A 17,150-nucleotide genomic window follows, 5' to 3' on the forward strand; every position below is an offset into this window, starting at 1 on the left:
GAGTTTCTAAAAGATTTTTCTAACTTTTTTTGTATATCACAGTTGAACAGGTCCTCAATAATATTGCAAGGCATGTGTCAACTATACAGTGTATAAGTGGAACATATTATTTTTTTATATCCATATTTCTGCATAGACATATTCATTTACATCTCGATGTTTTAGGTGATTGTGGCTGTGGTGCACTGGACAAAGATCTGTTTTGATGTTGTTTGCCATACAAAAACACTATTATATAAATAAATTAATTATATTACAGAACTCAATGGTAACACATATAAAACACCCTAAAAACAAGCAAAGTGCACACAATACTTTGCACCTGAAGCATGCTGCTGGGAATGGGGCTTAAAGTGGTTCTAAGGGCAAACGTTTTTTTAGCTAATGCATTCTGTGCATTAAGGTAAAATACAACCTGCATGCAGTTCCCTCCGCAGCTCCCCCCCCCCCCCCACACTTGTATTTACCTGAGCATGATCTCAATCCAGCAATGTGCATGGTAGCAGCAACTCTCTCCCGTCTCATTGGCTCAGAGACAGCAGTGGGAGCCATTGCATTCTGCTGCTGTTAATCAGAACCAGGGAGGAGGGAGTGAGGGGCAGGGCCGAGTTGTGCTCTGTGTGTCAATGGACACACAGAGCAGGATTCAGGAGTGAGCAGGCAGGCATGAGTTCCCCCTTAGCAAGGGGGAGTTTTACTTATACAGCAGGTAAGTATAACATGTTTGTTATTTTAATTTTAAAAAAAATGAGCATTTACAATCACTTTAAAGCTTATTTGCACCAGGCAAACAAATGTGAATATGATTAACAGAGGTTTTTCACTGTGCAAACTGATCATCCTGCAAAGCATTATATATATATATATATATATATATATATATATATATATATATATATATATATATATCTGAAGGGTGAGATTACTCACGGTTAAGGCAAGATTGCCTCTGTACAAAATAGCCTCTTATGCCTCAGTGCAGCAAGCATTTTTAAAACATTTTTTAGAACAGGATAATGGGAAGGTAAACTGCAGGTAGCTACTATGCAGTAAATATACTGTATATGTGTGGTTATTATTGCTCTTGGCATCTCTAGGCAGTCATGCTGTACAGTATAATCATCATCACTAAAATATCTGTAAAGTTACTAATGGCATTAATATACTGTAATGCTATATTTTAGGTTGAGCCTCATGGACAGCCTTTTCTTCCTGCCATGTTTTCAAACTTTGCATTGGCAAGGTGACAGTCTCTTTAAACCCTCTAGTATCTAAAAAATATTAGTTTTGGATGGTCCGATGCTTTAAAATCAAGAAATTAGTTACTAGTAAAAATTAAATTAGTTACCAGTAAAAATTAAATTAGTTACTAGTAAATAGTCATTTAACAAACCTTCCTGATACCTGGTATCACAGGGATATCACTGTGGAATGTCTGAGACTTATTCATCACATGCAAGGAAAACTTGGTGTAGCTTCTTGACCACGTAGAAGGAATTACTTATAGTACCTATATTTTAAAGGTTGGATCCAAGCAAAGCAGTTATTCACCAAGGTCTGGGCATCGCTGCTGTCCCTGAGCACATATATAGAACTCTGGCCTTGACAGTGTGGGTGGTAAAGCATAACTGTGAAGCATGCACTATTATATTTCACCCAAACTGGACATTTGTAAAGGTCTACTTGTTGTCAATTTAAAACCGAAAACAGTTTTTAGCAGTAAAATGAAAAGCAACTGGATCTACAATTGTAATATAAAATCTTTCTAATATTCTTGATTGAATTTAAATAGGTGTCTTTTTATTTATTGGATTATCTGGCATAGCAGAGCAGCAGTGTCCCAGAATATAATGAAACAACGACAGCATATGCAATCTGTGTGATATAAAAATAACAAAGCTGGTCCAGCGTTTATCTGTTATTACAATTTTCTGGCTCTTTTTAATGCATACAGTTGAATTTATGGATATACATTTTTTTTATAAAATTAGTTTGGGGTTGCTGAACATGTTATTAGCTGTCAGAGGTTTTTCAATACAAAGAAATCTGATTGCCATCTTTGAAATGGATGTCTAAATCTAGAAGTAAAATATATTTTGAATAACGCCACAGGAAAAAAAAAAAGAAAAATTAGTAGAACAGACATAATTGTGCTAATTTCCCTTAAAATAGATTTGGTAACAAAATAAGCAAAAATAAACCTCCAGTTTATTTTTAAGACCTGTGATCCCCTGCTGCATTATACATTAAACAGGAACTTTTATTTTCAACTATAACTGGTCAGTATTCCAAGTTACACAAGCTGGGTGAACTATACTAAGCACAATTTGCAACAAAACTGACCAAATAACAGAACCCAAAGTGAACATAAAAAAGGATTTGTCTGAAGTTGTGCTTTAAAAGCTTTGACTATATTTAGTGTTTTCAACTGGTGTTATTTTCCAAACAATATTCAGTATTGCCATTAGACTCTTTCTTTGCCTTGATCCTTGGTATTCTAGTGAATACTCTGTTATTTAGTTACTTAAGTCAAAAAAGTGCTTTTGTTTTAAAAAAGATGTTTCTGATGTGTATTTTTTAATAACTGATGAAAAGTGTAATACTTGCCATATAAATGTGATTTTGATATACACTGCATTGCATATATTTGACTATATTATTTAGCTTAGTAAAGATTAGGAATAGCTCTATAAGGGAATACCAGGACTCTCGACATACCGCTGTATTTCTAAAGGCATTTTGTTTTAAATTTTGGATAGAGAAAAGAAATGTGAAAACCCCAGTCATGGTTTTAATCTGTTTCCCTGCTAGGGAGAATTACCATCTCTTATTTGTCCTGGTGACCAATGTCAGTTGGCAGGAAACAACAGGAAATACAACATATCTGGCTGTCACAGCAATAAGAATAATGTAGAAATCTTCAAGGATTTTAGGTTTTCCTTACTATAAAATTAAAAAAACCTTAGACATTAGGCATACTTTATTTATCACTAGGTTTCTACATTCAATTAAACTTAGGCTGGCCATACATTATACAATTTTCTTAAGAATTTTTCTTTAGATTTACCAAAAGCCATATAATATGGGATCAAATCTAATCAACACTTTCAATTGTATCCAATTAGGCAGGACCCCTCTATTGCATAGTTAAAGGTAAATCTAAAAGAAATTGGGCAGAAAATGGACAGAAAACTGTAAGAACATTGTATAGTGTATGGCCAGCCATAGCTAGAGACTTCTGACTTTATCCTCTACATCTAAAGTACTGTATACAGTACATGTTGTGTATGTGAAGATGGAACTCAAGCCCTCTGATTTTTTGCATTCTATAGGTCAGTGGTTCTCAAGCTTCCTAATGCCGTGACCCTTTAATACAGTTCCTCATGTTGTGGTGACCCCCAACCATAACATTATTTACCCAGTAATTATAATTCATGAAGTGTTGTTTTACCTCCAATACTGCTGCTTTCAGCACAGTAGCTGCTTTCAACACAGTAGCTGCTTTTAACAGAGTAGCTGCTTTCAACACAGCTCTTTACACATCAGAAATATGTGTTTTCTGATGGTCTTAGGCGACCCCTGTGAAAGGGTCGTTCGACCCCCAAAGGGGTCGCGACCCACAGGATTGAGAACCACTGCTATAGGTGAAACTTAATCACCTTGCTTGGTATGAAGCCAAAGTCAATAAGTACTGGCATTATTGAAGTCAAAGCCAACAGGCCAACTTGAGTTCCCTTTGTTATTCTCACTAGGTTACCATTGAAGATATTTTTTCATTTAAAAGCAGTAATATCTGTAAAATACCACTTATGTGCTAAATGTTGACAGAGCAGGCTGCATAAGGCAAATAGACTGTTCACTTTGCAAGCAAGTTGTTCTTTGCAAGGGAATTTTTTCCAAATTTTATTGAGTGAAGTGCAGCTCTGCTGACTAAACATCATCCAATTATGTGCAAGCAAATCTTTTTTATTTATTTTTTTTACTTTTCTTTGCTTGTGATTGGTATTCCTTGCAAAGTGAAATTTTACTATATTTACTGGGGAAAATTTCCTTGCAAGTGCAACATCCCTCTCAAAGTGAACAACATATATGCATTTATTAAGTCATCCCCATTGTATTTTATGAAGTGGTGAAACTGTATAACATTTTTAGAGTTGTTTTGGCTAAGCAGGCCAGATTGTATCAAACTGTTCATGGTGGGCTTTGCAGTTATACATTGGAGGTAACCTACTATTTAATACAGTCAGAGCAATTTCATGTTTCCTTTATTTTTTACAGAAGTCAGAATCATACCATATGGTTACTGACTACCAGGGGCTACTGCACATCACACATTGCTCTTCAGCACTGTAGGCATGAAAACCGAACCTTATGATTATGTCAAGTGCAACAAGTGTGCTCACTGTGGCATACGTTTTTAAACAATAAAGGTTCTTTTTCTGACTCTGTATTTGAGTGTTCCCCCGAAAGCTAGATTGTTCTTGTTGCTTTTTATCATTCTCTCTTCTTAAATGATTTCTTAGTAAAGGTATATTCAATGAAACAGTAACATTAATCAGCTTGCTCTAGTTTTTCTTTTCCATTTTGAATTAGGTGTAAGCAGGGTTCAGTTTATAGTGCAGGTTTCGGAATGATACAGTTGTATTTAAATGAAACATCCCTAGAGTTCATATAATTAGCAATTCATAGGTTTTGAATTATATGGTGGCGCATGGATCCAAAAACACGTGAGAGCCATTCTACAGATGCCAAACGTTGGATGATTGTAAACACTTTAGTGTTTTTAAGTGATGCTCACAATATATATTCTGGGAAATGGCCCAAATTGCAATGCTAGAAACCATTTGAGGCGATGTGCTGCTTTGGTTGTTATGTCTTTGAAAAGTTCTATTTCTGACAGTCTTCACATATTTCAGTGTAATTTAGTTGTCTGGTTCAGTTTTTATATTTTTGTTACAAGTGACCAAATCCAGGGCGAATGAGGACATTTTATCTTGATCTGTTTCATTTTTTCTAGTCATTATGGAAGGAATTTTTTTGATAGTGTGATTGTTGCATGTTAATAGGGAACTGTAACTGAGGTATTTACTATATTCCATGCATTATTACTTTAAAGCATGCAAAGAATAATGCAGATTTGTATATTAAGAGTTTGAATGACTACCATGTCCGATGAAACAATTCCATTCCAATTCAATATATTTTGAGGCACAATTTAGGACAGAATTAATACAGATTTTAACCATAGCAACTATTAAAATGCCTGCTTTAATTAATTATAATAACCAGTGGAATTCGCTCTGCAAGGTAAATGTGAGGGACACAATTGTAATAGCATGTTCTTGTAATATTATGATTTCTGTGTTTGGGGAACTCACATTTCTGTACATAGGGAGACTTATGATGAACCGTATTCTAAGGCAAAAATTCAGCGGAAGCTTCTAAAAACACCAAAGTAAAATTCGAAGCAAATGCAATGTATGAAGACTGCATGGGTAAAACTGCCTTGCCCACAATGCATCGTATTTACTGTTAGTGGTTCCAACAGTTGATTGAACCCATATGTTTGATACGTTTAACCTACTCCTTGACTGTTTCTAGGCATGCTGGATTGAAAGTAAAGAGCAATGTTGTTGGCCAAACTGTAGTAATCTATGTACTATATATGTAGTATATGTACAGTACATATACTGTATGTATAAATATATATATAGAATATTTATAACTGCTATCAGCTTCTGATGTATGGAAGTTGCAGGTTGTATAGCAGTGTTTATTAACTTTCCTACTATAGGGGACCCAAAGTGCACCATCCTTATATCGGCAGTGGGCCTCTCATACTATTCAGTCTATGTAGTACTGCGGAACTGGTCAGAGACAGTGATCAAATTGTAGGTTGTTTTTACATTTGACTCATGGAGATCTGTTAAGACCCAGCAGAGAATCTTGATTCATTCCACCCATGAGACATCTGTCCTCAGTGGTAGGAGTATGGAATTGGTTGTTTTTGATGCAAGGCCCCAGCAAAAATATTATGAACATAGGTTTCCATAAGTAATAAAGTATTATACATTAAAGCTAATTTGATGGCACATTTTGGGCCAAGCCCCCTAACAACTCAACAGCAACCCACCCCCATTTTTTAGTAAAAATAAAAGAGAGAGAGAGCGTGACCATACTAAGATAAATTATCATAGGCTGCAAACCTACTACAGGAGGTGGTCAGAAACGGCAGACATACAGTATTACAGAAGTAAAACCAGACAAAGAATCAGCAAGTGCTCAGGGATCCAATTGAGTCTGCCACATTTGCAATGAAGAAGGAGCCCTAAAACCTTACAGATAATCAGAAAAGAAACCAGTGCAGCGCTAAAACATTACATAGTGTAAACTGAAGAAATATTGAATAAATAAATAATTATTATTGATTATATTAATAAACCAATAAATTAATATTAAATAATAGTGATAACAAATATAAGTGGATGAAGCGCTATGATGGTCGCAATAAAGCCAGTGTAACTATGAAAGTCTTATAACAAAAAGTGTTCATAAAGTAGTGAAGGCTTGACACAATCAGGTCAGCATACAGTGCTTCAAACGGGACCTAATGCACAAGTGGTATCCAATAAATTCGTGTGGCTTTATCCATATGGAAGATTGAAAAAAATGCGCACTCACCAGATGTGCATAATTAAAGCGCAATATGTTGAACAAGAATCTGCAGGAAGCAGATAGGTGAGCACAGACAAATACACATGTGAAAGGGATCAGAAACAGCACTGCAGCAAGGAGGACCCCAGTGGAAGCCTGGCTGCAGAGGAGGCTTGTATCCAGAGGAGGGATCCTGGTTTCATGCTGTCTGTCAGATGCAGTTAAAGGAGGCGTCCTGCAGATTCTTGTTCAACATATTGCGCTTTAATGATGCGCCTCTGGTGAGTGCGCATTTTTTTCAATCTTCCGCACGGATAAAGCCACAAGGAATTATTGGATACCACTTGTGCATTAGGACCTGTTTGAAGCACTGTATGCTGACCTGATTGTGTCAAGCCTTCACTACTTTATGAAGACTTTTTGTTATAAGACTTTCACAGTTGCACTTACTTTATTGCGCCCATCATAGCGCTTCATCCACTTATATTTGTTAACACTATTATTTAATATTGATTTATTGCTTTATTAATATCATCAATATTATTTATTTATTATTCAATATTTCTTCAGTTTACACTATGTAATGTTTTAGCGCTGCACTGGTTTCTATTCTGAGTATTACAAGAGTAATAGGGGCTGAGAATGTGCTACAGGAAACAGATTGCTTATACTGTAAGGCTCTTGTCATTAGAGGCCCTGAAATCAATGTTCCCTTATTTGTGCATCCCCTTAGAAATTTACTGGCACCATATTAAGGATTCTGGTCAGCTTGATCCATAAAGGATCTGAGATTAAAAAAAAAGCTACACAAATGAAGAAAAATGGACAGAACAAAAAAGTGCGTAATAAACCAAACCATTTCATTAGCAAAAGTCAGTGTAATGGATAATTGTCCTCTAAATGTGGAGTGTTTCCAAATGAAACAAATAATCTATGCTGATTTCCTTTGCAATGCACCAGTAATATTTTATTTTTTTAGTTTATGAGTTATTTTATGACTTATACATATAAAATATGCACTATATTATGAGAGAATTACACAGACTCACCTTATAGTGTCACACAAAGTAATGTAGTATCCAAAAACAAGGAGTTTCAGCCATGATGATATATGTAAACAGAGAGCAAGTATTTTAAACTAATACCATCAGTGTAAGCTCATTTGCATTAACCAAATACAAAACTACAGGCAGTCTAGTGTAAAAAAAACACAATACATTTAATTATGTATAACTGTTTTCAGAATATGATCATCGTAATCCTCTGTGGGACCACTAAAGCTGATGAGAAACCCACAGAGGAAAGCAGAAAACTGGCAGTTTGGGAACATGTTTAAATCACGTTAAGTATATTGCATGGTATACATTAGGAATTAATGGCTTAAGCTCGGCTAGCTTTTTTTTTATATTGCAGTGTGGGTGCAGTGCTTTAAAGCAAAGGGAGCAGATATATGTATTATGCTTTTAATCACATCATCTTCAGTAACGATTTTTTGACAGTATTAAAATCTGCTGCCTTTGCCTTCAGAATATAACTCCAAAAATTTAGTACTGTGGCAGCTTATAAGATATTTTATCACAGGTAATTTTTCGAGCAAAGCCATATTAAATTAAAATACACTGTAACCACATTCTGGTTTTGATTACCTTGATTACATGAGAATCCACTACCCTTTAAATTTAAGTCCTCCAGAGCAACCAATTAAGCAGGTGTTCGAGATATAACTAACACTTAATTAAACAATTAATCTAATTCTTATTATCATCAAGACGATTTCCTTAAGGATCAGGCTACCTAGCAAACTTGCCATGCACAGCAGCAGTTTTGTTTCAGTATGTGTTGGCTGAGAGATATCAAAAGAAAGTTGAGTTGTCCTCTCAAGTGGCGAATCACCATTGTCCATGTCTTCAAGAGCTTCTTCCTTAACATCTTCCCACTTTATGTTTACATAAGCAGGGCTAACCTTGGCGCGTCACACAAAACATTGTGTGAGCCATTTCCATCTGTGCCTTCCTGAAAGACACTTTTAAATATATAGGCTTTGATGCAGAATTTCCTATGAATTAAGTTATCAGTCAGAGTGTAGGAATTGAATCATGGTATTCTTCGTAAATCCTGAACTTTATTACTATAATGCATTTCTATTAGATTATATCACTTTGGACTTGAATCATACATAACCCTACAAAAGGTGCTCAACTGAAAAGGACATTCAATGGAGTTGGGAAGCCTTATCTAAACCCAATCATTAAAATATCGTAAATGCCTTAGCATAGTAATGCCATTTTAAAAATAATGTTTTGTTTTTTTTTTGCAGCTTTCATTAACACAATAATACCCAACGACCTTGGCATGAAAGTACTTGTTCAAGCTCTTCTTGTCATAAGGTGACAGGGGTCTTTCAACTGTGATTCTGCATTGCCACCATACTATATCTGTCCCTGGTGGAGACAGACTATAAGTAGCCATTCCAACACATATTATGAAGGCATAGCCCACTACCCTAAGAAATGCCACGCAGCCATCAATGGAGTGCACGAATTTAGATAAAAAGTGCTTGCAAAGAGTAGTAAATAAGAATGGGAGGGGAAGAGATGAAAACAAGTATTATATGAAAACAAGTTAACAATTGTGTAGACAAACAAGCTAAATGTCATCAAGGTATGGTTTACATCTACTTTAATCACTTGAGGATATTAAATGTAGGAAATACATCCTAAACTACTTCAAACAGGTGTCTAAGACATATCTCTAATGTCCAGCAACTCTTCCCCTTGTATCCCTCCCCCACCACTATTACCAGCAATTACCAGCTATTAAAGTGACGGACTGGAATTTCTATGTATTACATAGCAAGAGTAGCTGTCAAAATGCAATTGTTCCTTTGTAAAATGACATATATAATTGAGTAATACAGTATAATGTAACAATATATTTACTATTTAATTTATTACACATACATTTACATTAGTTAATTAAACCTTACAAGTAAAAAGAAAATTAAGTTAATGCATTCCTATTTAACCTCCTAAAAACCCTTATTTAACCTGAATCAGCCCTAATTAATATCACCCTCCCCTTCTTCCCTTAGCTATTATTTTTCTGCTGATTTTTATTTTTATATCTGTCTTTTTACTAATAATATTTGCATATTTGTTGTTATTATTTTTTTCCCCAGTGTCACATAAAAATGCCTCTTTTCATTTGCAAATAAATTTGTCATGCTTGGTACCAGAGACTTAATTTAGTGTCATTTTAAACAGGGCACATTCCATAATAAATCATTTTTGCTGGTAGACACCCACATTTTTCACCCAAAAAAGTATACAGTATAATACTTAGTTATCTTAAGTAATGACAAAATTATACCTGAGTAAACAAGCCCATAGTGAATATATAAAATTTGCTCTGATTCATAACTGGTATATAGGTGCGGGAGCTGAATTGGTTAAGACCATCAATATTATAAATATACCAAATAATAGCAACAGCGATTTCAGTTATGTATATTAATAAATTTATATAAATTCACATTACATGCTAAGATGTCTCTCACGTTTGGTCCTGCTCTTGCCTACTGGAGTTCCAGCTTTGAGAAATATATATATCATATATACGCATAACCACCTTAACAGATAACTGTAGTCTAAAAAAAATTAAACACATTTAGTTCAACACGATCATGCAATCAAGTGGATCAGTATCACAAAATGTTAAAAGCAGGCACTCCTGCATTTATTTTGCTAACCTGTAGAAAGCACAAAACTCCAAACCAAGACTAAGAAAAAAGAAAGCATCTGGGAGCTCTGTAGATGTGTACTCTGATTACAACACTTGACTGCTGGAATAACATGTAAAGGAGAAATCAGCAACGTTTAGTAAAATGGATGCTGGGACTGCTTGCTTCTAGCAGTTTGCGACCTCCAGTGATTGCATGAGTTCATTCTTATACAGAGTATATCATTTATGGATCCAGCAATGAAGACATTGAATTAAAGAAGTATGTGAATTAGACACTTTGTTATCTGTTGCTACAGTGCAAACTGTATGCAAATTACATAAACAGAGTAAAGTCAGCCATACATGAATTTAAATTCAGCTTGAGAAGCCAAATTTTGATCCCTTTATGGGCTGGGACATTGTACAGAAATCGATCTACTGATCAACTTCTATACAAGGGTCCTGTTGCATTTCTCCCACTTGATCAACACTGCAGGCTATAGCTGATCAGTGTAGTCTGGGGCAGGGGCGGACTGACAACTCATGGGGCCCCCGGGCAATAGGGGATCATGGGGCCCCTGTGTCCTTGCCCAAACTCAAAAAAGCCTATGAAAAGGGTACCAGGTGCATCTCTTGGGGCCCCCTACTGACCCCGGGCCCTCGGGCAGTGCCTGAGTTTCCAAATGGTCAGTCCGCCCCTGGTCTGGGGAAGTCTCTCCACTGTCAGAATACAATAGCTTAGCAGGGAGGATTCCCTCAAATCACTTTGAATCTGTAAATTGGGTCAATTCAACCGCTAGTTGAATACAAAAAACAGTTCCACAAATTGGCTGCCTGTTCCCTTTCATGATAAAAACAAAACTGTCACTTTTCTTTTATACAGACATAGACTGATATGGTCACTCAGGCACATCCCAGTATAGGGATTGCATAGACTGACTCACTACTAGTGATGGGTGAATCTGTTTGGGTTCTATCTGCAGGCAGATTTGGTTTAACTCGACCAAAAATCCACAAATTACAAAGTTTTACTGAAACCAACCCCAATTTCGAAAATCAGATCTCTCCATTTTTAAAGCTAAGAAGCAAGAGATTGTCAAACAAATGGCATAAAAGAGAACAGGACTTGTACCAGTGCAAAAAAATGAAATATTCCATTTGGAGGGGAGTAGCTCTTTTAATAATAGAAAAAGTGAAACATTAAACATGTACAATTCCTTTAACCACTTGCCTACCGGGCACTTTTACCCTTTTCGTGTCCAGGCCAATTCTCAGCTTTCAGCGCTGTTGCACTTTGAATGACAATTTCACAGTCATGCAACACTGTACTCACATGAAATTTGTATAACTTTTTCTTATGGTAGTATTTAATTGCCAATGGGTGTTTTATTTTTTGCACTATAAAAAAAAAAAAGCAAAAAATTTGAAAAAAAAAATTTTTCTTTCTTTCTATTATAACATTTTGCAAACAGGTAATTTTTCTCCTTCACTGATGTGCATTGATGAGGCTGCACTGATAGGCAGCACTGGTGTGCATTGATGAGCCGGCACTGATGATGCTGCACTGATATGCAGCACTGATGGGCACTGATGGGCAACACTGATGGGTGGCGCTGACTGACGGCACTGACTGACAGCACTAACTGGCAGCACTGACTGAGGGCACTGACTGGTGGCACTGCTGTGCACTGATGGACAGCAATAATGGACATTGATGGGTGGCACTGCTGGGAGGCTCTGCTGGGCAGCACAGATGGGGGGCACTGATAAATGGCACTGCTGGGTGGCATTTCTGGGCGGTACTGCAGAGCACTGATCATCAGGGCACTGATCATCAATCTGCTCTGTGACAGCTGCTGGTTATCGACAGTATGTGACAGCATGAGGAAAGTGCTGCAGATAACCGGAAACGGTATTACTCCGTGCCCTGCTGTGTCACTGGACACAGCTGATCACGTGGTAAAAGGCCACTGTGATTGGTCATCTGCTCAGCTGGAGGCGTGTTCTGGGAGGACTTCATATGACACCCTCCCAGAACTGGACATCCGCGCTGTAGCCGTTGTTCGTCTATAGTGCGGTTAGCAAGTGGTTAAACAACATGTTTGGGGGTGCCTTGAAACCTGTCCTGAGGATCTCTGCTGATCTCAATTTATTAGCAGTTTGTGACACAGAGATAATCAGCAGAGAAATGTTCTATGTTGATCATCTCACTATTCTGAGGTGCACAGAAACTGCCAGTTTATGAGGACACGATGACAGCACTTCACTGGCTATCTGTGTAAGAATTCTCTCTCCCAGACTCTCCAGCCCAGAGGTGAAGAATCAGAAAAAGAGGAGAGAATCTGTCAGAGAAATCAGGAGGATGGAGGAAGTATATTGAATTCCTTCTTTCTCCTTGGCACCAAGACAGTGAGCAAGTACATGTTCCCTGCATTTCACAAGCCCCTAAACAAGCAGTCGATCAGATCAGAAACACAATATATATATATATCTGACCTTTGGCGATTGCATGGACCGTCACTTGTAAGCGACTTTTCCCATAAATTCTCTTAGCAATTATTTTACAGGGTAGGTTGCCAGGTCTTTCCCAAACCCCTATAATGCAGGAAATCCCACGGGGCCAGGGATGAAACTAGGACAATTTAGACAGGAGCCAATTAACCTACCAGCATGTCTTTGGAGTGTGGGAGGAAACCGGAGTACCCGGAGGAAACCCACACGAACACAGGGAGAACATGCAAACTCCATGCAGGAAGCACCATAGTTGGGATTTTTGAGAAGTTGATTATTTTGAGAAGTGTATTAGTTCGTGATTGGTGTTTTCTTTTCACTTTCACTTTAAAAACACTGTAATCTCAGGATTTCTCAAGAGATTACAGCCTTCCTTTAACCGCTCCTAAGAGTTCTGAGCATATGAAGATCATTTCTCTTCTCATGAAGAGAACCAATCTTCACAGCTTAATAAACCAGCACTCAGAGCAGAAAACCTCACTCCGAGAATGCCGGTGATCTTCTCAATGGTGAATTACCGCTGCTCCATAAACGGACACCATAGCACAACGAAAGAGACATTTACAAAGAAAAAATACCAGATTTCAGGATGCTAAATGACATTTCCTAGCCACTTTGCTCTGTTTGTAAACAAAGTGGCCAGTGTTACCCTCCACATTCATGTTAGACTCTTATCCTAGGTGAAAAACTGCTATGAATTATAAAAGAGATCCCATGAAAAAAGAAAACAAAAACAAACAAAACAAAATAAAACACATGAGACTCCTTTTAAAAATACATACCAGACCTTATCCTTGGAGCGAGTCTGGTATGGATTTTAAAGGGAGCCCTATGCAAAAAGATAAAAAAGTAAAAAATGGTGTGGCTAAGGGGTACATAATACACATGGGTACTAATTCACTCAAAAACGTTTACAATGTTAATAAACACACCACATGTTTGAAAAAGGCCTTTATTGAAAAACAAAGACCTAAAATGTAAATCCATCCATTAATCATGTGTCTGGAAATGTAGATCAATGTCAATCACAATTAACAATGCCAGCCAACCTACCAAAAAAACACACACTGACCACCAACATGTCTGCTCCCAGATGGCTCCTTGCAGAGAATGCCATTTCCCAAGCTGACAGGTAAATGTAAATAAAGGACTGGGGTATACTGGACGATGTCATTGACTAAATGTGATCATGACACCTCAGATACCTTACCCTCTTGCTACATCCAACTACAGGGTCCAGAGGTGTAATTCATTTCAGAAATCTGCCGGGAGCCTGGATTATTTGTCTCCTATTTTGTTGGATCACTGGGATTATCATTCATCTTGATTGATGTGGATCTACAGTACATTGCTGGGTGACGTGATAGACAGTGAATTTACAATACAAAGGAGAGGAAGCGATACTATATTATACATAATAAATTTACATGACCATAAAATATTAGTGGGTACCGCATGCTGTTTTTTCTTCTGTTATGTCCCCCTCTCTAAAATCTACCTAACAATTCTAAGCATCAGTAAACAGCAGAAAATGTCAAAATATAAAACTCATCAGAAAGCATTTGTGAGACTATAATGAGAAAACTTTAAGTGGCTTGGTCAGATGGTAGGTTTTTTAGGTCAGTAAAATAAAGAAAATTAAATTGATAACATGTTTGCATGCTGTAAAATCTGGATCATCTTCTTATTAGACAAACAAACATCTGTGTGCTTATAAATTACATAAATATTCTCCTCCTCTATAACTAGAGTCTAGTATTTACGATTTTAGAGATTATGTTACAAAATAATTATTCCCAAAGCTACAAGATCTAGTGGAGTTATCCTTTAAGATCTAGGTAAACTTTCAGTCTTTAGAAATTGTTTATTCAGAAAGGCAATGCAAGCAAAATATTTCTGAGCAAAAGACAATGACTGATATCAACCATTTACATATACAAAACAATTTCTGCTACTAAATCATCTTTTACACAGACCTGTTAGGAACCTCCCTTCAATCCTATGAGCAGGTAGATATAAATGGACTTGTGTTAGTTTACTCCCATCTTCCTCCTGGTTCATTTAGAACTGTGTCGTTTTCCATTTTTCTGGACCTAAACGTGATGGTTTGGAGGTGGCCTGATGAAAACGAACAGCAGAGTCCATTTAGATTTGGCTGCCTATAGAGCTGTCACGGGTCTGCCTGTGTCCACTGAGCATAGACTGAATGGGCAAGGATGTCAGAACACTGACATCCAACCCGTTAGCTCTGATTCAGCAGAGGATCTGGTAATGGATTCCCTGCTGATCAGAATGGACTGCGCTCTGTGTGAAAGGTGCCTACTACACTTGCAGAAAATAAGCTCAATATTTGAACATTGTAGTTGCATTTTCTGTAAAGGTATGTTCTCCTAAAATTGCTCTGCTTATTTAATAAGGTGATGCAAAATAACCCGTGTCAACTAATTAGATGTACTCCTTTCCCTGAGCTGAATCAAGAATACGTAATTTGGTTGGTTACTATAGTTTCCTGCACTGCACATATAGATATTTTCTTTGCCCTGTTTATTTACATAAGCCCAGTTATATGTGTCAGTAACTACTTTTCTCAGATTGTATTATATGTACTTCTGCAAAGTACTGAGGCAGATCCAATAAATGAGATCTGCTGATGCTGCTATTTTCAAATATTGAGAAAATCAGGCCACCTCATGGACATTTTAATGCAATGTCCCAAAACTAAATTAAGGAAAAAAGGTAAAGTTGCATATTATTGCTTCTTGTACTGTAATAAAATGATTAAGCCTGTGACTGTGTAGTGTAGATTTGTTTCTTGACATTTGATGCATGATACCTGAATTCTGTTAGTTTCCTGAGGTTATATTATATTTTTATTTGCAGGCATTGGACTTTGAGAAAACAAGGACTTATACATTGAAAGTAGAAGCTATCAATACATATGAAGACTCTAGGTTTCACTACATGGGACCTTTCAAGGATATGGCTACTGTCCGAATATTGGTGGAGGATGTGGATGAACCGCCAGTGTTCACCAAATCAGGATATGTACTTGAAGTCATGGAAGACGCCAAAATTAACACTCTTGTAGGAACAGTCACAGCCCAAGATCCAGATGCTGCCAGAAGCCCTGTGAAGTAAGCATTAAAAAAATGCACATCTATTTCCTTGTAATGATCAAAGCTGCAAAATGTTATACTGTTAAAAGCCTTGTAGATGATGGGTCTAGAATTATCAAAGGATGTTTTAGTTTAACTTTTTAGCTTGACGTGTCATTCATGCAAATGGATTTTATGGCGTTTTGTATTTTTACATTGTTTCATCAGTTCATACCCATGTGAGCAGCAAATGTATGATAGTGTTAATCGTTTTAACATAGCTCGTTCTGAACAGGAGATAGAAAGATGAATAATACAAGATGAATTGACTAAAAGCCATATCTTTTTTTTTTGTCAGTACCTAGTACAGAGTGTCTTAAGTTAGTTTTGTGATAAAGCTATTTATTTATTATTATTTATTACAGGTACTTATATAGCGCCATCAATTTACGTAGCACTTTTTTTTAATCAGAAATATTATTTATTGATGTTTAAGGCATACAAAGTACAGAATACAGTACCGTATACAAAACATTACCAGAGAATCAGCCATTAACAAAAAAAACAAAAATACTAAAAGAAAAATTTCAGTGTTACCAGTTATCCGATGCACAAATGAGTACAACAAGATTGTGGTATTATTATGCAGTAAAGGCACATGCAGAACCCCACACACACAGAGCAGTAGATGTCCCTCTCCAGCAGTGGGCCAGTGGAAACTAAAGCAGATGGATCTCCCTACATGATAATCAAGGCGAACAACATAGCAGGCAGTTCACATCATGAAAGGATGATTACAACAGCCTATGCATTATCAAATCAAATGGGGCTAATCCCGGAGTGGCCAACCATGCTTCCCAGAGCTTCTCAAATTTACCTGGGCACCCACGATGTTGTTAAATTAAACGATTGTATCTTAAGATGGTTCCCATATTCTGCCTCCAGTCCTCCATAGTAATGGGAGTTTCTGATTTCCAACGCACAAGAATAGCCTTGTGTGCCTCTAACAGGGCCTTAGAGAGGGCTTCTAGTATAATTGTAACTTGAGTAACATTATCTAAAATACCTAAAAGGCATTGTTTAGGGTCTAGAAGTAGGTTAGTTTGAAACACTAAATCAAGAGTGTTGACCACTTCCTCCCAGTATCAATGAAGTTTCAGGCATGTGCAT

The 17,150-nt window shown here is 36.9% G+C and overlaps 1 protein-coding gene across 1 annotated transcript in view; it reads left to right on the forward strand.

Moving 5' to 3' along the window:
- LOC149463736 (cadherin-6-like) overlaps nucleotides 1-17,150 on the forward strand; it is a 483,303-nt gene that overhangs the window by 401,750 nt on the left and 64,403 nt on the right. Inside the window, exon 7 of the mRNA XM_089674844.1 lies at nucleotides 15,766-16,019. Coding sequence (XP_089530970.1) covers nucleotides 15,766-16,019 — 254 coding nt within the window. The remainder of the gene's footprint in view (nucleotides 1-15,765; nucleotides 16,020-17,150) is intronic.

Source organism: Staurois parvus, unplaced genomic scaffold (genome assembly GCF_062004578.1).
Source record: "Staurois parvus isolate SC_StPar_1 unplaced genomic scaffold, SC_StPar_1.0 ptg000153l, whole genome shotgun sequence".
NCBI lineage: Eukaryota > Metazoa > Chordata > Amphibia > Anura > Ranidae > Staurois > Staurois parvus.